This window comes from Cibotium barometz, chromosome 17 (assembly GCF_041138505.1).
Source record: "Cibotium barometz isolate CiBa-2024 chromosome 17, ASM4113850v1, whole genome shotgun sequence".
NCBI classification, from domain to species: domain Eukaryota; kingdom Viridiplantae; phylum Streptophyta; class Polypodiopsida; order Cyatheales; family Cibotiaceae; genus Cibotium; species Cibotium barometz.
The window spans coordinates 44027198-44051060 of NC_141062.1; the positions used below are offsets into that span (position 1 = coordinate 44027198).

Consider the following 23863-nt stretch of genomic DNA (forward strand, 5'->3'; position numbering starts at 1 on the left):
GTTCTTTTCAACAAACCGACAATTGAGGGCAATTGCAAACTCAAGCAAGAGGGAATATATTTTAAGCCCTCTTAAAAATATTATTCTACCCTCTTAGATAATTCGGGGATGCTTGGATTATCTTTGCGTTAAGCTATATCATATTAATATCATGGGTGATGCCATTATAAATATTAATATATTTGGTGGATATTGACGCATATTTGGGGCCTCCAATGTTTGTTTCAGTTGGTTTGTATGGAAGGGTGATTCCTCGGTTACTTATGCGTGGCAAACATGTGTGTGGTTATGGTTTGTATACTTATGAAATATTTATTTTACCAATTTATTGTTGGTTATTTTATAGGTGAAGAAGATTACGAAGATCGAGGATAATTCACACATGTTTATTACTTGGCACACCATTTCTATAAACAAGCTTTGTATATACATGTGTTAGCTTGTGCACATTTTGATTTATTTGGAAAGCCTTAGTTTATCAAGCATAGACTTGAACTTTGATATTTTGTAAAGTGTGATATACTTTAAACCCTAGCCTCAATTTATGGGCACTCTATTTTGAGCATAAGAGAGTGTAGTGCAAGAAAAGCACCTTTTTGTATTTTTGGAGGCTATGGCCTAATTTGAAATAAAGTATCTCGTAAATACTCATGTGGGGGGAGAGGCCATGGATGATTGCACCCAATCTTGGAGTCGTGCTTTATGAGCTAAGTATTATTTGTTTTTCACTCAAATATTGAATATATATGTGCTATTTGATGAGTTATTTAGTTTAATCAAATTCTTGCAAGTTTCTTTTAATTCTATTTTCCTAGAAAATCAAATCCGTGACAAGGAGCTCGAGGAAAAAGTGAAGCCAAGAAAAATCCACACTTAGTAATTGTGAGAGAAATTCAAGCTAAGCAAAACAAAATTCAAGAAAGGTAAAAAATCCAAGCTGAGTATTCTAAGAAAAATTCAAGATAAGGAGAACAAGGTTCAAGAAAAATCCAAGCCTAGTATTAAGAGAGAAGGAGAATAAGGTTCAAGAAAGTTCCAAGCCAAGTATAAGGAGAATAAGGTTCAAGAAAGTTCCAAGACAAGTATTTTAAGAGAATTTCAAGCTAAGGAGAACAAGGTTCAAAAAAGGCACCATCAAGAGAGAAAAGCTAGAAAGCCGAGACCAAGGAAGAAAAAGAAGAAGTGATATAAGGAGTATGAAAAATAATTGATGATGTGACAACCATGAATAGCATTGAATGGGAACGTGTAAATGATAAATAATCTCATCGAAAAGTACGAAATGAAGGCTAATTACAAGGATGCCCACGATTAGCCACATCATTTACCAAGATCACATACTTCTTATAACGAATTTAAGAACTGAATCTTATATGTGGCAAAAGTTTTTAAGCATGCCGTAAGGAATAAATCATTTGTTATTTGTGGTTATTAACTGTATATGTGGTTTCTGAGTTGTTGATTTCTGTACATTCTATCTTTATAATTACACCTTCATTATATGTGTGTGTGCTCTCTACTAAGGCCAAAATGATGTGTGTGTTCTCTCTACATTCTATCTTTGTTAACTACACCTTCATTATGTGTGTGCGCTATCTACCATGGCCAAAAATATGCACATCCTAGAGGCAAAGAACAAGGTGAAGGGTCTATTGGAAACTATAGGCCTTAAGGCATTCTATGAGCTAGATTGATACCCTGAGAGTTTAGCCGTTACAAAAAGAAGCGGTCGTGCACTACAACTCCAATCATAGGTGATTGTATGATAACTTACTTGAGGTAAACCAAGGAGGAAACCTGGATAGATGCCTTCCTAGAATCCTTACAATTGATTATTCCAAAACAAGATCGAAAGGAAACACATCAAGGAATCAATTTCAACAAAATGACAGAGTGGGAGAAGGCTTTTTTCTATAGGTTTATCATGGCTTGGATAGTTTTAAAGAAGGAGATCACCCTAATATCCAAGAAGATATTGAAGATGCTCAAAATCAAAGATGGTTTTAAAGCGAGCTTTGATGGAATGTTGTTTGAAGCAGTTATGTGGGTGTTCTCTCTCTCCCCTCTCGCTTTGTCTAGCTCTCTATGGGCCTTGGGAGCTCTCTTTCCCCCTCTCGCTTGGTTGCGTTACGAGTTTTGTGTGGGCGTTGTGAGCTTTGTGTAGACGCATCAACGGCTCGCTGGCTGGCTATGGCAAGTAGCCTTAGACAAAGTTGTATTAATTAAGTGGCGGAAGGCTCAACTAGAGATTTCTTCTTCGCTTCAACCTTTTGTTGTTCTACAATCTTTTACCTTTTTGCTTGATCCGCTTCCTTTGCCTTCTCTTTCTTCCTTTTCTTTTCTGTAGCTTACATTTGCCTTTTCAAGCCCTAATATTGAGACAATTTTTTATATGTATATTGAGACAATTTTTGATATGAATTAATTAAGTGGCCCTTTTCTTTTCTGTAGCTTACATTTGCCTTTTCAAGCCCTAATATTGAGACAATTTTTTATATGTATATTGAGACAATTTTTGATATGAATTAATTAAGTGGCCGAGACAATTTTTGCACGGCCACTTAATTAATTCATATCAAAAATTGTCTCGGCCACTTAATTAATTCATATCAAAAATTGTCTCAATATACATATAAAAAATTGTCTCAATATTAGGGCTTGAAAAGGCAAATGTAAGCTACAGAAAAGAAAAGGAAGAAAGAGAAGGCAAAGGAAGCGGATCAAGCAAAAAGGTAAAAGATTGTAGAACAACAAAAGGTTGAAGCGAAGAAGAAATCTCTAGTTGAGCCTTCCGCCTTGCTTTCAATGGGCTCAAGGGTTTTCTAGCTAAACCCTTCCGCAAGGTGGCTCTGCAACATTGGAGACCCAACCTGCATATCCCATGTGTAGTTCAGAGCTTTCCTGCCTTAGGCTCCTCTGCTAGAAGTTGCACACAATTGGGATGGCCTTTTTTGTGTGTAAAGGTGGGCGGCATTTCTTGGGCGGCCTTCCCACTTTTTTGCCTTCATTCTGGGCACCCAAAAAGGCAGTCTGTAACGAGCCTCAGTGCATGATGAAGCGGCATCTGTAATTACTGGCTATGGCGGCACTGCTTCCAATATTGAGGACACCTGCATGCCAAGCTAGCACGAAGGCAAGGTGGGCATTTCTCTCCAACTACTCAAAGCGACATCGGCTGTGTGGGTGTTTCTACTACTGCTCTGTGGGGGGAAGAAGGGCACATTGTACTACTGTGTACGCTGGCAAACAAGGTCATATGGCTTCGTCTGTAGTGTCTATGGACCGGCAGTTTGAGGAGTTTCGCGCGCAGCTGGAGGAGTCGGGCGCCGTGCGGGAGAGGCTCCGTTCCATCGTCGCCGACCTTGATAGCGCAACTCGCCTCATGCAGGCTCAGCTCCTCCTCATCCACCACTCCCGCCCTTCCACAGGTACACATGCCCTTCTCTCTTCTGTGTTTCTAACGTTAGCGCCCTTTTCCCTGGTTTCTAGGTTTTGAATTTTGGCGTGGCGCACACACGCGCGCGCACCCACACTCACACACACACACACACACACAAAAAAAAGATGGCTTGGTTTTTAGAAGAACTGTCATCCTGAATACTTACATCAAGTGTTGAGAAGCCTCGCGAATCTAGAAGCTCTCTACTTACCCTATAGAAGTGGCTTGGTAATGGTACCTACTTGGTTCTCCTTACTAGCACACTAGCGAATGCTTAAGGACAGCCAATAGATGTAGAACCTAGTGAAGAGAAGCTTATCTTTGATATAAGCCTTTGCAATCATACCACCTGGCACATAGACACATATATTGTCATGTACTGTGTCTTTGTAGATGACAGTGCAAGAGTGGCGTGCTTCTCATTGACCCATGAAAGACTATCGTTAACTAGGGAAAAAGCATAATCAATATAAGATTTGGGGTGCCCAGCCATCTGGGATTTACACACCAAGGCTGTAGGAAATTCATGATGCCCTAGATTTCCTTGCAGCAAAAATTCTTTCCTTTTGCGCATTGTTTCCCTATTTAGCAGCCTGCATGGCTGCTTAGATGTGATGTACCTGCAGGCGCACAGCAGCTCACTTTTTTTAATCTATATTAGTTAACACATTCATAGCACTAGTAGTACCACAGTTGGTGTCAGAGCTTAGTACTAGCATTTTTTTTCCCAACATTCCATTTGCTTGTTGTTTGTTTGGCTAGGCAAACAGCCTGTAGAGTTAGGAGAGCACACCTGGGTTTGGGCAAAGTTAGATTTGTGTTATTTTAGGCTAGGGTTTCTACGAAAATTTATTTTCTAGCTTCCATGTGTGTTGCTTGCCTCATTAGGGTTGAATAAGGGGAATATAGTAGGGTTTGTGAAAAGTCTTTATTGGGTACCCCTTGCTGCAGCCACTTTTCATCATGTCTTGAGCCGAACATATGTCACAACTCACGTTTACATCTTAATCCGGTGTGACGTAGGCGTATGTCACAACTCACGTTTACACCTTAATCCGGTGTGACGTGGACATACTTCCCTAAAAGGTGAATTTGGGCATGTTCCTGGATTCATCTAGGTATATAATTTAGCTGTATTAGCGGACATGCAGATTTCACATTGTGAAGTTTTCGTCCGAGTTGTGGCTAGTTGATATTGTGCTTATTCTTTCTATCTTTAGTGGTGCATTTGCCCTATCAACTACTTATATCTATTTGCTATTTTCCTTAGTGCTAGGCTTCATTATGGTTGAGTCTGCCTTGTTTCTTCGGAGTTTTGACAGAAACTCAGTACAAAGGGCTTTGTGTGAATATATGCTCTTGTGTGTGTGTGTGGAGTGCGTGTGTGAGAGCATATCTTGATACAGAGTTCTACACCCACTATTGGACATTGAGGATGTTAGTGGGGATGTTGTAGTATCTAGTCCATACTATGCATAATGGAGTTGATAGTTATATAGTCTTGTGGGTTGATTACCATGAGTATATAACATGCACGTTCCTAAAAGGTGAATTTGGGCATGTTCCTGGATTCATCTAGGTATATATACTTCCTACTTGCAGGTCCGATTTGGGTAGTTCTAGCAACCCAATAGGTGCCCAGGATGGGGGGAGACAAGCTGGGCACAATATGAACACAATAAATGACCTTATTTATGATATTTGTGGGCGTGAAAGTGCTGGTTGACTTGAATCCGGCCACCCTTTTAAAGGGTAGATCCAAAGGCAATAGAGGCAGCACACACAAGTGTTGATACCACTGGCTAGAAGGCTGTCCTCAACTCGTAACATAAGTATCTGGAGATCACCACAAAAGTTGTGAATTAGCTAGTCACTTTGTATGCATTTAGATAGGTAAGCATCAGCATGATCTAAGTCGATATCCAAGTATCGTTGTAAATATAGCATGTGTTGCAATATATACTACATCTGTCTTCTCTATTGTGTCTTGCCGAGTTTCGATTAGCGTTAATCACATGTTTTGAGTCTTTCTGCGGCATGACTCATGTGACATTGGTGTTACGAGTGTCTAGGTTAATCCTCGGTGGCATTTGTGCACGCAACAAAATAAATTTTGCATTTTTATGCATAGATAGCCAAATTAGGGTTTACATTTTTGTAATCGTAATCAGGTTTGTGCAAGTGCGTTAGGGTTCTATGCATAGGTCTTGCGTGTAGCGTGCTATGTTACTTTGCATGCATAACTAGGTTGAATCTAGGTATGGAGCCATGGAACTTCAAGAGACTAACCCGATCTTAGTCCAACTTGCTTTAGATATCAAGGGCATACGTCAAGGCATTGAAAGATTGCTTTTGATAGGACCAGGAGAGTATTTGGATGCTCGATTTGTAAATTTATGGAGCTCCTTGACTGGACATGTTGCCAATATCGACCAAAATGACTGTCGGTCTCACATAGCCCTTTGAGAGAGTTGTTAAGGTCAGCCCTAATCTTGGTGAAGTTGAAAGACTTCACCTCTATAATTCTACTCAAGGTATTTGCCACTCAGTTCAAACTACCCTTCCAATATTTTATTTCCATATGAAACTCTTTCATCAACTTAGCCCATCGTGCCTTCCTTCCCCTCAACTGTTAGCAGTCATCTCCTGTCTTTACCATATTACCCTGAAGGGAGTGAGGGCCAGTGATGTTGGTGTGCCTGCCCGTGTGAGGTTTTCTCCATTGCCATTTTCCCAATTTTTTCCAGTTGTGGGGGTGCTGATTTTCCCTATCATCGTGTAGGTTTGGCTGCTCAGGTGGGGCCCATTATTTTTATACTGGCCGACTTGCCATTATGTTGGCCGACTGGACTTTTTTCCAGTCGTGGGCTATTTTTCTGACTGCCGGCCTGTTATGCAGTGGTTGACTGGTTGCCCCAGGCCATATATATTGTGGGCTTTGCCCCCCCACTCATTTGTACTGGATATACTTGTGTATATAGTTGATTTGACACCATCTCTCCTTCCTTGCTATTCTGTAGTTTTCCGCTCTCTAATTTGTCTCTTTGCCGTTGCACATTCCAACATGGTATCAGAGCCCCACGTGGCTTGAATCTTTGGAGACAGTTAGAGCTTTTTGGGTGCTGATTGGAGAATATTTGGGCTGTACGAGACGTGGAGAAGTGGGTAGAAGGTGGGCGTCATTGCTAGACAGCCACCTTGCAGCAAAGTGGAGTCTCTTCTTCAAATTTTTTTCCCACTCACCCTCCCTTCATAAGACCACGTGAACCCCTAAGATGGTAGATTTGCTTGAGATGGTACAGAAACATGTGAAGATCCCCACCTTCCTGACGTTCTGGGTAGACCTACAGTTGGACGGGAACAATTATGGCATCTGGAAGGTAATGATGGAGTTTGTCTTGGAGTCTTATGATTTGGCTGATTTCATTGTGGTTGGAGTTCCAAGGCCGGAGTTGGAGGAGGAACTTTCACTGTCCACTAAGAAAGAGCGGGAGGCCTAGGGATCGTGTCAATGCTTGTGTGCGTTCTTTCATCTTCCTCAATTGCACACCCCAAGTGATCAATTGCACACCTCAATTGTACAATCAGGTATTACCCATGAAGAGAATTTCCTTGGAAGTGTAGATGCGAGTGATGAATCTTGCAAAGTCTTCGACGATGCGAGAGCACATCAACAAACTCCACGCTTTTCAGTAGGAGGTTCTTCAGGCTGGGAAGGAGATATCATCTGAGGACATGGCCATCACACTGTTGTCTCATCTATCCCCTCGGTACTCAGCTTTCTATTCTTTGATCACCAATGGGAGGCTTAGCACCATTACATGGGAGGAGCTTGTGCGGATGGTTTTGGACTAGGAGGAGCGGTTTCTGAACCCTCCACAGGGTGGAGGTTCTGAGGCTTTGACTGGCCAGCGGTCGAAAGGCCCAACAACAGCAGCAGCAGCAAGGGCAAAGGTAAGTCTTCACAGTCGAATTCTTCTGAGAAAGAGCCCGACTCAGATCGAAGGCCGAGCGGACGTGTGACCATTGTGGCCAGAAGGGTCATTATTGGAGGAAATGTCCTCCGCGGAGCCTTGAGAAAGCTACCGATTCCTCAGCTGCAGCCGCGAAGACTCCAACTTTTGTGCACTTGGAGATTATGGACACTGGAGCTTCATCTTCTTCGAGTAGGGAGGCGGTTGGTCTCACCGTTGGGGATACTTGGGAGTTGATTCTGGACAGTGGTGCTTCTAGGCACATGACTCCTTCCCGAGAGTTGTTATAAGACCTTCGGAGGCAAACAGGTCACATCTTTATTGGCGACAAGTCCACTATCTCGATTCTTAGTGACGATAGGTTTGAGATCGTCCCCAATGGTAGAGGGGGGAAGCATTCCACTCCGGTTCTTTATGTTCCATCTCTTGGTTCTCATCTTTTGTCAGTGCATGAGGTTTGTAAGACTGGAATGCGGGTGGAGTTTGATGAGCATTCAATTGCTATTCGAGACAAAGCAACAGGCAAGGTTGTTTGGAAAGGCGGAGTGGAGAATGGGATTCACAAACTATCAACACTCTTCTCTTACAGGTACTTAGCTCGGTGATTTGTGGCATTTCCGTTTTGGCCACTCGAATGTGGATGCGTTGCGGCGGGCTTTCCGAGACCAGATGGTGGATGGCTTGCCAGATGCCTCCACAGCAGGCAGGGACATTGTAGTTCTTGCATTCGTGGGAAGTAGCATAGGGAGTCTTTTCCGAAGCAGGCTACTGGACGGGCTTCGAAACCACTAGAGTTGGTTCACACTCCATCCTTGGAAGAAACCTTGTATTTTATGTTGATTGTGGATGATTGTAGCAGGCTGAAACCGGCCTTCAGAAATCTGACGGGCGGTGAAACAAACACTCACACATAAAACACTTCATCACCCATGGGAACTTGGAAAAGGAAACAAACATGGGGAGCTAGAGTGCTCCTGCAAATAGTACAAGGACACCGATTGGCCCCAAAACGCAGTGGCGCCCCTTGCGGTATTTCTTTACTTGATCAAATTTGAGGACAAAGTACAACTTGTAGAATCCTCTACCAATAGGATCCCCCAAAGCTTTCACCTAGGACTTCCAAATAAGAACTCTCGTTATTACAGCAAAGCATTCCATAGAGAAGGCACACCTGTACAACACCTCCTTGCTTGAAAAGGTCTTCTCCATCTCTACCATGGATCCCACAAACCCTTTCCCAAACAGCAGTAGGGTTGTACCAAACCACATGTCCTTCCTATAGTCACAGCTTGCTTGTAACCTCGAGAAAACTAGAACCTGTTCACATGAATCCAGAGACATGCTTTCCACATGAAACCAAAGACCTGTATCCGATAAACCAAAGACGTGCATCCATAAACCATAGGTCTGTTTCCTCGATATCAAGTCCTGTTTCCTCTCGAAAACCAATGTCCTGTTTCCATGACAGATATACCATCCAAGCATGGTTGCCAAAACCTAGAGAGAGAAAGATAGAGGACGTGTCAAGCAATCCCTGAATACACATAAGTCCAAGACGAAGAGCAACACACATCTCTTCCAAGAACATCGTCCTGTGCATCTTAACTTGATCCTCTGTATTCAAATCTCGTAAACAAGGCCTGCAATCCATGATGAGAGAGAGAGAGAGAGAGAGAGAGAGAGAGAGAGAGAGAGGTCTCTCGGCTGTGTATTTCCTGCAACCCCACCTGCTCGCGAAGAGAGAGAGAGAGAAACCCCTTGGCTGTTAGCCCCTCGGCGCCTCCTTCAGCTCGTCTCCTTCCAAGAGAGAGAGATAGAGTCAAGCGTGCTGTTCAGCCCAACAGTCGCCTGGATATGTCTGTGCTGGCTGCTTCCACACATGCAGCCCGCCTGGCTGCCCGCTTGGCTATATAGACTAGAGTCTCCCGCCTGGCTCCTGTTGCTGGCTGCAGCCCATATGCGCAGCCACCTGGTCTTCCACACGTGCAGCCTCCACCTGAAGCCCGCCTGGCTGCCTGACTGGCAACAGCCCCTATGCACAGCTACCTGGTCTCCTTTGCTGGCTGTAACCCATGCGCAGCTGCCTGGCCCCCTTTGCTGGCTGCAGTCCATAAACGCAGTCACCTGGTCGCCTGCCTGGCTGCAGTCCATATGCACAGCCACCTGGTTGCCTGCCTGGCTGTAGCCCATACGCGCAGCAGCGCCCCTTTGCTGGCTGTAGTCCACCTGGCGCCCTCAGCCCTACGCAGCCTGCCTGCCCACCTGTACCACACCACGACCACATGATGACTTCGACGATGACCACCCGGTGATCTGCCCTCCTTCAGCTCCGCCACCCTTCGCTTTATAAAGAGGCGATTTGCTTTTCTCAAAAACGCCAAAAGCAACATATCAAAAACGCATGCCCATAAAAATAATATTATTTAAGTCATCTAAGGTTTAAAAACCTTATAAACTCAAAACTCCCTTTTGTCCCCTTTCACACTTGGGCTGGCCACACATATGAGTTTCCTTTTCATATCCAACTGATGCCTGTTCATACTGTCCATTCCGTGCCCGTGCCCACCTGCTTGTTGTCCACCTGCTTGTTGTCCAGAGGGAAAAACACAGGGTCGTAACACAGGTTCACATGGATGTATTTTTTGCCACATAAGGACCGAGTGTTTGCTCGGTTCAAGTATTGGTATGCTTTGGTGGAAAAGGAGTCTGGATTGCAGGTGAAGATTGTTTGGGCTGACAAAGAAGGGGGTTCTCTTCTAATGTTTTTGTGCGGAGCATGGCATCAAGCAAGAGCTGGCCAATATAGGGTTGCCTTCAGAGAATGGAGTAGTTGAGCAAAAGAACCGGACTGTGGTGGAGATGGTAAGGACGATGTTGGAGCATCGAGACCTTCCTCGTCCACTTTGGGGAGAGGTTGTGGCTACAGCTGTCCATATCCTCAACCGATCTTTGACGACTGTGGTGCTTAAGATGACTTCGTTTGAGGCTTATTTTGGCAGGAAACCAGATGTCTTCCATTTTTCGTGTTTTTGGGAGTGATGTCTATATTCACATTCCAAAGAAGCAGAGAGGGAAGCTTGACACAGTCCCAAAAGCTTGTTTTTGTGGGATATAACTCTCCTTCCAAAGGCTACAGGTTATATGACTCGGAGCAGAATGAGATTGTTGTCAGCCGAGATGTTGTCTTTAATGAGCATGTTCCAGCTTGAAAGAAAGTGAAGCAAATAGAAAACTCAGATGTAGGCCCAGGAACAAGACCTGTAAATACTGGAAATTGATGTTTATTGTTGAGAATTGAGCACGAGGGAAGCTTGTAGGTGCTGTACAATGATAAGAAGTAGAAGCTGTTGCTAATGACCTCAAGTGGATGCAAAAGAATGAGATGAAATGAGGAGAAAGGGGAGCTACCCTTATATACTCCTCATGAGAGCTGGTCGGCCAGCTGTAGCAAGCCGATAGCTCCATGATAGCATGAAAATGTTGTAAAGGCATTAAAAAATAGGAAAAAAATGCCTAAATAAATAAGCACATGCAGGGCCTCATAAATGGCAAGTATAAGCATGAAAATTGATGTCGTAGACCCTTTGGAGATGATATATAATTCAACACCTCCTCTTCAGCACCACCAGAGAGGCGGTCCAATACCAGCACGTCGAACAGTAGGCAAGCCGAAGAAGTCCCAACTCATCGAGTCGCATACAAAATGATAATGCACTTCAATATGCTTGGATCGTCCCCATATCACAGGATTCTGAGCTAGAGCAATAGCACTCTAAGAATCCGAGAAGATGGTAATTGGGGAAGTGTTGGCACAACACAAATGCTCTGGAATCTGATGAATCCAAAGTGCCTCAGTGGAGGAGAGAAGGTAGGATTTTTACTCAGCCTCGATGGAAGAAGCAAAAACAGTCCTGTGCTTTTGAGACTTCCAAGAAACCAATCTAGAACCAAGCATGAAGCAATATCCAGATGTAGACCTCTGAGTATCAATGCAGCCTGTCCAATCAGAATCTTTGAAGCCAACCAAATCAGCACCATTGGAGTAGGTGATGCCATAATCTGAAGTACCTCGAAGATAACGAAGAACACTCAAAGTTGCCTGCCAATGAGACCTTTGGGTGGCTGATGAGAATTGGCTGAGGACACTCATAGCATTGGAGATGTCTGGACAGGTGTTGGTAAGGTAAAGCAAATGAGCCAACAATCTGCCGGTACTTTGTGGAATCCACCAAGGGTGTATCATACTCCTTGGATAACTTGGCATTGGGATCCATGGGACAAGAGAGAGGTGTACAATCTAACAACCCTAACAACCCATAAAGTGAGAGTAACTTCTTCACATACTTCTGTTGAGAAATGAAGATACAATCATCTTTTTTCCAAATCTCCAGCCCAAGTAAATAATGTAGAAGGTCAAGATCAGTCATCTCAAATGTCTTTGAAAGCTTGGATTGAACCTGTGTGACCAACTCAGTATTTGAGCCAGAAAGGATGAGGTCATCAACATACAAAACAATGACACAAATATCTCCATCAGAAAGAAGCACATAGAGATTGTTGTTAGCATATGCACTCTCAAAGCCAAGAGATAACAAGAAGGCATCAATCTTTTGATACCAGGCATGGGGTGCCTATTTGAGACCATAAAGAGCCTTCTGTAGAAGATACACATGGGTGTCCTGTCCCTGAATCACAAAACCAGGAGGTTGCTCAACATAAACTTCCTCCTCTAAATCTCCATTTAGAAAAGTGGATTTGACATCCATCTCGAACACGGGCCATTTGAAGTGTGCAACCAGAGCCAAAACAATCCTGATGGTGGTATATCTGGTTGTAGGGGCAAATGTCTCATCAAAGTGTTCACTTGCCTTTTGAGCATATCCTCTAGCAACAAGGCTCATCAAAGTGTTCACTTGCCTTTTGAGCATATCCTCTAGCAACAAGGCGGGCTTTGTACTTGTCCAAAGTACCATTTGCATGAAACTTGACTTTCAAAATCCATTTCACACCAATAACACCAATAACACCACGATGTAAAGGCCGTGGCACCAAAGACCAAGTGTTATTCCTCTCAATAGAGGCCATCTCTGCTTCCATGGCTTGCCGCCACTACGGCTGTGAGAGAGCCTTCTCTAGACTCTCTAGCTCGTCGATCTCCTGGAGAGAACTCCTGAGAGTATAATTCACTGAGATGAGATGTGGAAGCTTGAGATGAACGGCGAGGTCTAGGGGTGGTGGAAGAGATTTGGTTATGGAGCTGTGCATCAGTGAGACGAGAATCTCTAAAGAGTTACTGAACCCACCGAGGTTGTCTAGCCTTCCTCTTAAAGCGTGAAGAAGAAGATCCAGCTGCAGTAGAGGACTCATCCGATGTTGTTGGAAGTGGTGATGAAGTAAGCACTGGTGAGGGTAATCCAAGAGTCAAAGCAAGACTCGTAGAGGGACTGGGAGTTGCAGAAGCTGGTGCAATAGGAACGGGTGGTTGTAAAGTAGCAGCTGGCACCGGGGTTGCAGCAGGGGGAGGAGGAGGAGGAGGAGCTGGACGTGGACGTAGTATAAGATCACTAGCATTTGCCAGGAATGGATCATCTAGAAAGTCGGAAGATGCATCAGGTGGAGAGGAATCAATGCCAAACAAGCTCTCATCAAACCAAGCATCACGGGAAATGGTGATGTCATCAACCTCCGGATCCCAAAAGCGGTACCTTTTGGATCTGAGATTGTAGCTTGTGAAGATCATCCTCTTTGACTTCGGTGTGAGTGTGGTCCTTTTCTTATCTGGGACATGCACATAAGCAACACAATCGAAAACAGGAAGATGAGAAACAAAAGGCTTGTGTCCTGTAAAAGCCTCCTCCAAAGTCATCCCCTCAACCGCTTTTGTGACAGAGTGGTTAATGAGATAAACTGAGGTAGCCACAGCTTCACCCCAGAAAACAGGAGGGTGACCTGCACGATGCAACAAAGCACGAGCCATCTCTTTGATGGTCCGGTTCTTCCGTTCCACAACTCCATTCTGTTGAGGAGTGTAAGGAACTATAGTCTGTCGATGAATGCCCTTCGAAGCAAGGAAGTCATCAAATGGTACAAACTCGCCACCATTATCAGTCGAAGGAATGAAACTCTACCCCCAAAGTGATTTTCCACCATCGCGATCCAAGTCTTGAAACTGGCAGAAGCATCTAACTTGCGAGCCAGAAAACATACCTAGACTTTGCGAGTGTGATCATCCACAAGAAGAATAAAATATCAAGCCCCTCCAAGAGACTCAACCTCCATAGGTCCTGCAAGATCCGCATGTATAAGCTCTAGTCTTCGGGTTGCTCGATAAGTGGCTTCCTCTAGAAATGCATCGTGATGATGCTTGCCCATCATGCAGGATGAGCAGATGTGTGAGAGAGACTTGAGCTAAGGTAGTCCACTGACAACCTGCTTAGAATGGAACTTCTGTAAGGCAGCAATGGGTACATGACTGAAGTGAGAATGCCACAGAGAAGTATCTGCCTCAGAAACCAAAGCCATCAAGGGAGAGAAAAGCTGATGAATATGGGAATCAATGTGAGGGTTTTGGGAAGAAAAATTGGTGATCTTGTAGAGACCCCCATCATGGTCTCCATTGGTAACATACGAGAGTCTTCTTGTCAATTACTTCGATGACCTCGTCATCAAAGTACACACCAAGTCCGTTCTGAGAAGCTTTGTAAACTGAAAACAGATATTTCCATGGTATATGTAGAACATCATGTAAGGTGGCAGAGGAACCCAAAGAAACAGTACCAACACTGGTGACAGGAAGTGAAGAGTTGTCGTCCATGCGAACTAAAGAATAGAGAGTATGGTAGTCCTCCAAGATATGGACCTGATTGGTCATATGGACAGAAGCACCACTATCACCAACCCATTCCACCGCTTCAGTTGTGTCACTAACCTCTTCAGGTGAAGTCATATTTGTGATCACGAGGAGTGAATTCTGTGAAGAAGTGGATGAATCTGTGACTGCCATGTATGCAACTTTGGCAGATCCCTCCTCTGAAACTTTACCTTTATCTTTGGTGTTGTTCTTGTCAAATGCTTTAGAAGCATCTTGGTCTTTGGTTGCTCGAGAATCATCACCACGAGCAAAGCAACAAGCCTCAATATTACCTGACTTGCCATAGTAATCACATTCATTGCTTTTGTTCTTGGATTCCTTAGAATCCTGTTTACCCTTGCCTTTGCCTATGTTTTTGTTGGAGTTCCCTTTTTCGCCTTTGCCTTTGCCTTTACTGCCCTTGTTAGAGGCAACAAAAGCAGACTCCGACTTGCCTTTCCCGCGAAGCATGCACTTGTCGTGAAGATAACTCACGACTTCCTCAAAAGGGGGGAGAGGATGACGGAAATAAATATTATCCCTGAAAGAATCAAAGGAAGCAGGCAATTTACCAAGAAGTTTATGGATGGGTGTCATGTGCAGAGTGTGTATCTACCGTGTGCTACACGCATGCAAGACTAGTTTCGAGGCTTGGGGAAGCTTGGAACTAGGCAGGCTGATTGACGAGCTGAGTTAGGGAAATACTAACGGGCGGGCACCCAAGTATGGACGGGCGGGCGTCCAAGTGTGGATGCCCGATGACCGGCCAAGAGCCTATAAAAGGGTGGCCAAGGTTAGTTATTGTATATAGAGAATCTCGCGAGTTTTTGAGAGCTCTATGGTCTTGGAGCCTGGATCTAGTGCAGACGTGCACTTGCTTTACGCAGCCGAGGCCGACAACAGTCTCGAGGCCCGCGAGGGTAGCTTCGTGGCGGTATGGGACGTCGCGAGGAGGAGATTGGTCAGTACGTCATCCTAGTTAGCTCAGCTCGTGGCTCGGTGGGGACAGCCAAGACTGTGGGCTTGTCCACGGCTGTCATGGTTGGGAGGTGAGTCAGGCCTGCACCCCCTTGCTTGGGGCCTGCCAGGCATGCGGCCAGGCCTGCGTAGCCAGCCCAAGCCGGCGCCCAGGCCACGCAAGACCGGCGCACAGGCCAGGCAAGGCAAGCGCCCAGGCCACGTGGCCTTGTGGCCAGGCATAGGCGCAGCCTACGTGTGCGCTCAAGCGTAGGGTACACGTGTGTGGCGGACTGGTTGGTGCAAGCATACTGTAAAGGTGACGGCAGCATAGTCGACGTCAGTAGCCGGCAGCTCACCGACGGGCGAATCCAGGGGGAAAGAAAAAAAAACTAGGAAAGCTTACGTTTTTTTTAGCTTTCGTTTTTTTTTTTGGAGTTTAATTTTTTTAAAAGTTTTAAAAGACCCCTCCTCCAAGGTTTCCAAAGTGTTTATTTTTTTTAAAAGACCTTAGAATATATATATCCATATATATATATATATATATATATATATATATATATATATATATGTATGTATGTATGTATGTATGTATGTATGTTTATTCAAGAAAAAAAAAACACAAAAGCAAAGCAAAAGCTAAGCCTAGCTTTTGGAGATTTTTAGCTTTTGGGAAACCTTTATAAACCCCTCAAGTGGGCTTCTTGCCACACATCTCTCAAGTTCTCAAGTTTTCAAGCTCTCAAGTTCGCTCGCACTTTTGTTGTGCAAAGATCGAATTTTCTCTCCACGTACCCTCTTCACGATGTCAATCCAAGAATCGGAGTTGGAGCCCCTCGTGGAACGCGAAGGCTTGCCAGCTACGGAAGGTACTAATGCCGATCTTTTTGACGATTTTGTGTCAAAATCAGATTTCCAAGAGTTCAAAGTAGCTCTCGAAGCTTCTTCGATGAAACGTCAGATACAAATCGCAGCCTAGATGCAAGCTTTGCAGAACTCCATCGCTCTATTGACCACTACCCTCTCTACTTTATCGGGTATGGATACCTTGGCTTCAGCTTTAGGCCCCAATATTACTCCGGAACCGTTCGGGGGCGAGCAAAAGCAACGAACCAAGGAGATCGTGGACACGTGGCTACATAAGTGGCAAGTTCACTTTCAGTTTCATCCATATGATGATGGAAAGAAGATACAGTTAGCAGCAGGTTTCCTGTCCGGCAAAGCTTTGCTTTGGTGGAAGGAACTCAACCCTAAGCCAACGACTTGGGCACAATTTGAAAACGTTTTCAAGAAAGAATTCCTCAAGAAAGAAAGAGAGATCACGGAAGGTCTTGCATTGGATCTTGCTTTGTATATCGGAGTCCCTTATACCACATATCAAGAAGGAATGGATAGAGAGATTGCGGAAGGTCTTGCATTGGATCTTGCTTTGTATATCGGAGTCCCTTATACCACATATCAAGAAGGCAAATACGCCACAGGAAGCCTGGGAGATCATCCATAAGCTTTATGGAACAAGTATGGAAGCATGAAAGATTCAGTTGAATCAGCAGTTACATGGCATATGGCGAGGGAACCACAACATTACAGAGGATGATTACGATGTTGTTGCCCGGTTTTCAGCTTTGACCATGACCTCGTAGCACCTCACTTATGAGGTCTACCTCCAAAAGTTTCGTGACTTGCAGATGAAAGCTACAAAGATGGATCCCACTACTCTTTTGGGGTTTTTCGTAGCTAGTTTAACAGACTCGTACCGATTACAGGTTAAAAATAACAAATGTAAAACATTGGACGAGACCATCCATTCAGCTCGTATCTATGATGATACGATGGTCTCTTCCAAGTCGAAACCCGTTACCGAGCAGGGGAACAAGCATAAAAGAAAGTTCTCCGCACCTATGGCTAACACGACAGAGGGAAAGTCTTCGGACCAACCTTCGAAGAGTTCAAGTTCGACACCAGCAAAGAAAAAACGACTCCTTAGGGCTTTAAAGCTCAAGAAGGAAGGACGTTGTTTTATCTGCGAAGAAAAAGGACACATGCGTAACGAGTGCCCAAAGCAAAAGGGTACCAAGTCAAATGCAGGACCCAAGCCAAAGGCAGCTAACCAGTTGTCTTTGACAGGTACGTCAATTACTGTACTTTCTCGCCCTAGTACTTATTGTGATTGTCTGTTCAATTCTAAGGTATTTGGCTTGCATGATCTTCTTTGAGTTTATGGAGAAGTGAATGGCCATAAGATTCACATTCTTTTAGATCTTGGCAGTTCGCATAACTTTGTTAACTACAAACTTGTGCAGAAATTGAGTCTTGATACGACACTCAGCGATCATACCTATGAGGTACGTCTACCTGCGGGAAGGCAAGTTTGGGATCGCAAGGTGGAGATGCTTCCAATCCAGATTCAGGACTACAAAGACACTCTGGAATGCTATGTTATGCATTTGGAAAATGTAGACTTGTTATTAGGGATTGAGTGGTTTAAGACTCTTGACGTCCAGATAGATTGGTCTAGTTATATTTTTTCTTTTTAGTATAGGGACACCAAGTATAGTATTTTAGGTGATTGTATCCATCCCTCTCAGGGACCTCTTGTAAATACAATTGATTTTGGAAATATAATGAATTCGTCTTTGTATACCGCTTTCCATTGTGTATTGATTCCACTTTCTTCTTTTCTCATCCCTTCCATGGATGTAAATGAATTAAGTGTGTTTGAAAGCAAAGAATTACAGAAGATACTTGATTCATTTCAAGATGTATTTCCTAAGGAATTGCCATCGGGTTTACTACCTGAACGGACAGTAGATCATCGTATTGACTTGATCCCTGGTGCTCATCCTGTCAGTATTCCACCTTATAGGATGAGTCAAGCCGAGGAAGATAATTTGGCTAAACAACTCGAAGATTATTTGAGGATGGGCCAGATCCGTCCAAGTAAATCACCTTGGGGTGCACCTGTGTTGCTTAGGAGAAAGAAGGACAATACTTGGAGAATGTGTATAGATTGTTGGGTGTTGGACTCACACACTCACACACACAAACCTGCACATTAGGGTTAGGTGCAGGGTAGAGAAGCTCACACACAGAAATGAGAGAGAGAGAGAGAGAGAGAGCCAAAAGTGTGGTATCCACAATGAATGCTGAGCAGAGACGGTCGGCGGGTCCCGCTCCAAGCACCCGCGCTGGTCCAAGGCCCGCCGGCCGTCTCTGCTCAGCATTCATTGTCTGCAAAATCGGCATATGACCTGCACTGCAATGGCTGCAGATTTTGTATTTGGGTTTGATAAAAATTTTGTATATTAGAAATACCTCATACTTACAGAGTGTAGGCTGGGAGCACACAGTCGAGTGGCCTACTAGGCACACGGAGGCAGCTGGACGGCGGATGGCTGTGGGCAGCCGATGGGCCAGTCGTAGGCGAGCAGCAGGCAGACGTGCAGAAATCGTCTAGGCGTGCAGGTGTAGGGTGAGCAGCACGGCGGAAGCTGGAGTCGGGCAGGCGAGCATGCGTGCCGTGGGCAAGCACGAATTCCCACTGGTGAGTCGTCAGTCGGGTAGGCGCTTCAGAACAAGGCGAGCAGGCGTGCTGGTGTAGTGGGCTAGCGCGAATGGCCTGTAACGGGCGACCAGGGGCGGGCGAGCAGTGGAGCCGGAGTCGTTGGTGTCGGTCGAGACAGAGCAGAGAATGGTGAGCCGGCGAGTCGCTTCGACGGGTCGGAGGCGCACCTGGGCGTTGTCGAAGCTGGGCGACGGCGGTCAGGGTTCGGAGCAGGACGGACGTGAACGGGACGGACGGTGAGGAGGGTAGGCGCGAACGGGCGATGGTGGGCACCGACGGATGGCGCACCCTGTCGGAGGCTTTGCTGCCGGCTGCAGAGGAGGCGCCGCCGCGAGGCTAGGCGGAGGTGACGGAGCTCCCAAGCGCCGACGGACGAGCGGGAGGTGCAGCTGGGACGCCGGCCAGAGGAGTGGCGCCGCCCGCGAGGCTGGGCGGTGGTGGTGGGCTCCCCACTAGTGCCGCCCGATTGTGGTGGCTGGACGGAGGAGCGCCGACGGAACCGGCGGACGGAAACCTCTGACGGACGACGACGGAAATTCGCAGTCGACGGAAAAACACAACGTCGACGGAATTTCGCAGTTTTTTCTGCAGTTTCTGCACAGCCACCACTCCAGGGCCAGCTCCCAGCTCTGATACCAAATGTTGGGTGTTGGACTCACACACTCACACACACAAACCTGCACATTAGGGTTAGGTGCAAGGTAGAGAAGCTCACACACAGAAATGAGAGAGAGAGAGAGAGAGCCAAAAGTGTGGTATCCACAAAATGCAAGTCAACCCTTGCATGTGTGCCACATCCATATAATATAGAAGTACAAAATATTATATGTTAAAGAGTGTCCTTTCACACTTGATGTCCAAGGGGAAAAACCACATGGGAAAAAGTGCCCTTGGTTAAGCCCTGTTCACACATAGCACTACCATAAGTGAGCATATGCCTACATAGATTACAAGAGATTGAACAAGCTGACCATTAAGAACCGTTATCCTCTCCCTAGATCAGATGACTTGATTGACCGGTTAGCAGGAGCGAAATATTTCACGAAGATAGATTTACGTACTAGCTATCACCAGATACGTATTCATGAAAGGCATGTCGAAAGAACCGCCTTTCGGACTAGGTATGGCCATTACGATTTTCTCGTATTACCTTTTGGGTTAACAAACGCTCCAGCCACTTTCCAGCAAATGATGAACGATCTTTTTTGTGAACATTTGGGGAAATTTGTGGTGGTGTTCCTGTCAGAATACGCAGCGGAGATGATGACCAAATCTGGGAACACAAGAGCAAAAACGCAGGCAAAAAAACAGCACAAGAGAGAGAGATGTAGACGTGTCACTCTGCTCTATATACACAAGAAGATCCCGAGAAATGATACAAATGAGGTATGGGGGCTGGGGGCCTATATATACCTCCCTAGAGGGCAGTCGGCCAGCATAAGGAAAAGCCCACGACTGATAAAAAGGTCCACGATTGCATAAATGCAGTCGGCCAGCAATCTGGTGCCCAAAACTGATCAAAACCAGTCGGCCAACAGCAAGAGTGCCCACGACTGATAAACACCCAGTCGGCCAGCACTGTACTGCTCTTGGCACTCTCTGGCAGCCCTCCCAAGCCTCAGAAAAAATGGGAAAAATAGGGGAAAAATGCGGAGAGTGGGGAAAAATGGGAAAACACCTCATAAGGGCGGGCACACCCACAACAAAGGCCCTGGTGTATAAAACTAGACAGGAGATGACTTCTAACACCCTCTCTCAGCTCCTGGCTGTGTAACCAACCACTGGGAGCTGGGGTGCTGCCTGAGCAAGTCCTGAGAGAGCGACTTCGTGAAGAGGTCCACCGTACTGTCCTCCGTCGAACAGAACTCCAGCAAGATGTCATCAGCAACGATCTGTTCACGAACAAAGTGCCTCTGGATGACCATGGGTTCCTCCAATGGAAGCCCAAACCTGCAATGCAACCTCCTCCTGCCCCAAAAAACTGCTCCTGGGCTATAAGTAGATTCCCTCGTGTCCGAATCTCCTCCCCAAACCGAGTCACTTCAACCGCGGAGTCGGACTCCATCCAACAATCCCCCTCCTGTGTACAAGAGTCCATGATCCTTCGCATGCTGCAGAAACCACAGGAAACGCAATCCTGCCTCAGAAAGAGACATCTGCAACCATGAGCTCAACCGCCTCATCAAGAAGCTCCCGTCCAATCTGGTGTCCATCAACTAGATCAATGAACCATACAGCTTCTGAGTCACAGAGACATCACACTGCTCACAAGGATCAACACCTGTTACGGTGCGCAAGCAAGTCCTGGAAACCTGATGAAACCTGTCAACCACCCCCTCTGAATCCGGAACCACAAAGCCTGGAGAAACCACCTTCTTCTGCAAGTAAGCACCTGCCACCTGCCTGGCTTTCCGAAAGGTCCCTGTGGAGAGAACATCCTCAACTACTGGAAGTTCTATGTCCCGAACACTACGAGACATCAGAGCATAAGTGACCTGTTTAGCTTCCTCTGACTCACGAACACAAGAACTACCAACATCAGTACTGGAAAGTTCCTGCCAACTGCTGCCATCTACTGGTAAGCTATCCACCATCTGGTCCCGGAAAGCCCGCACCTGCAGCGTATCCACACCTGAGTAGCTATTACCACACTGCCACTCATCACAATCTTGAGGACCTGGGAGAGAGAGTGCTGAAAGCCTGTAGACTCCATTCTCCACTCCACCTTCCCAAACCACTTGGCCTGTTGCTTTGTCCCGGAGAGCAACAAAATGCTCATCAAACTCCACCCGTACGCCAGTCTTGCAAACCTGATGCACTGACAACAGATGAAAACCAAGTGCCGGAACATACAACACCTGGGAGGAATGCTTCCCCCCTCTGCCATCAGGAACTATCTCCATCCTGCCCTCATTGTGAACTGGGATAGTGGACGTATCCCCAATAAGAATATGACCAGAAAGCCTGCAGAGATCCTGTAAACTGGAACGGGAAGGAGTCATGTGCCTGGAAGCACCACTATCGAGAATCCACTCTCGAGTATCCGTTGCGGAGAGTCCTCCAATCTCCTCCCTGCCTGAAGAAAATGAAACATCGGTGTCCATCACCTCCAGGTGCACAAAAGCCGGAGTCTTCATGATTGCTGCTGAGGAATCTTCACCCTTCTCGGTCTTCCGCTTGGGACACTGTCTCCAGTAGTGGCCTTTCTCGCCACAATCATTACAGGTCCTCTCTGCCTTCAGCTTCTCGCGGTCAGCGTCGGACTTCTTCTCAGAAGACTTCTCCGATGAAGCCTTCCCTTTGCCCGAGTTACGGCCTTTCGACCGTTGGCCAGTAAAGGCCTCCGAACCTCCACCCTGAGGAGGGTTCGTGAATCGTTCCTCCTGGTCCAAGACCATGGGCACAAGCTCCTCCCACGTGATGGTGCTGAGCCTGCCACTGGTAATCAACGACGAGTAGAATGCTGAGTACGAAGAGGGCAAATGTGACAGCAACGTGATGGCCATGTCCTCTGACGATATCTCCTTCCCAGCCTGAAGAACTTCCTGCTGAAGAGCCTGCAGCTTGTTAATATGCTCCTGCATCGTCAATGACTTTGCAGGGCTCATAACCCGCATCTGTACTTCCAAGGAAATCCTCTTCATGGGCGATACCCTGTTGTAAAGTGAGGCCAAATGCTGCCATATACCTCTGGCCAGCGTCATGTGCTTTACATGATTGATTACCTGTGGTGTGCAGTTGAGGAAAATAAACGAACGGACCCTGGTGTTGTGTTGGGTTACAGGCCTAAATGACCCCTCTATCATTTGTATAACTTGTACATAGCCTTTTTAAAGGCTTTATGAAGGTTTTAAAACCTTGGGCCAAGTTCACATTGAACTTGGCCAAGGGACCATTTTTAAGGGTCAAAGTGACTCCCCAAATAATAAAGGGAAAAGGGCTCAATTCTTGGGCTCTTACGAATTCCCCCCAGCCAGCGTATCTTCTTCTCTCTATCTCTGATTTTCGAGTGGCTCCACGCCTACACTTCCCTCTCTCTCACGCCATTGCTCAAGGCTCTACACGAGTGCTCCTTGACATGCCTTTTACCTGGTGTAGCCCACATGCCCTTTCAACTGGTATCAGAGCATGAATTAGGGTTTGCTCCAAAACCTGCAAACTCTGATTTTCAGCCAAGAAGATCATCTTTCACGCGAAGTTTTGCAAATTCATCGCCAAAGGGCTTGTCCCCGGACACTTGAGGGCTCCGGACTTGCAAAGTTGACCTAAAACAGGCTGAAAACAGGCCCAAATCAGCAAATTACAGGTTCTAACAGCAAAATACAGGTTTTGCAAATCATATATTAACTTGTGGGAACACAGGTACTTGGTCCACGCTACCCGAAAACACCGAAATTGCTGAAAACAGGTCTCCAAAACAGGTCAATTCAGCAAATTTCAGATTTACGCAGGTTTTTGCAAGTGTGCGCTTGATGTATTTAAATTGAGGAAAGTGCAAATTGCTGTAATTTATGCACATTGAGTGAGTTTTGCCTATGTATGACCATTTGTGGCTCAATTCTCTGCATTTTTGATGCTACAAATTGGGGCTTTTGCTCCTACATGCTTCTAAAGGCTGTGCATTAGCCTTATGTATGTCTCTTGAGGGTAAAAACAACTAAAATTGTTGTTTTTGGGCACAAATTCGCTTGCTGAAATTTTCTGCGCAGAAAATTCAGAACTTTATTTTTGTGCCTAAACTGACCCCTTTTGGCTCAAATTGCTCCTGTGACCACTTGGAGCTGTAGTGCACGTTTCTGTGAGGTTATACTTTGTTTTTGGTGCATTTTGCCCCAAATTTCAGCACGGTAGTCCTCTCGTTTGTGCGACTATGGCATCATCTTCCTCGGACGTAAAGAATCTCTTTGAGATCCGGTGCTTTGAGGGTACAAGTTTCGACCTTTGGAAGGAAAGGATTCAAGGAATCCTCTTCCTTAAGGATTGTGACAGGGCATTGGAGGCAGAGAAGCCAGTGGACATGACTGAGGATGCATGGCTTACTTTGAACAAGAAGGCCATTACTTACATTAAGATGGCCG

The 23863-nt window shown here is 45.7% G+C and overlaps 1 protein-coding gene across 3 annotated transcripts in view; it reads left to right on the plus strand.

Annotated features, from left to right (window-relative positions):
- Positions 1-2981: 2981 nt before the first annotated feature.
- Positions 2982-23863, plus strand: part of LOC147630043 (uncharacterized) — a 66801-nt gene continuing 45919 nt past the window's right edge. The window contains exons 1-2 of one of the 3 annotated variants that reach the window (XM_086811656.1): positions 3008-3138; positions 3273-3428. In XM_086811656.1, coding sequence (XP_086667782.1) covers positions 3278-3428 — 151 coding nt within the window. In that variant the 5' untranslated portion in view covers positions 3008-3138; positions 3273-3277. Of the gene's footprint in view, positions 3429-23863 lie in introns of all 3 variants that reach the window. The other 2 variants (XM_086811654.1, XM_086811655.1) reach the window with 2 other exon arrangements.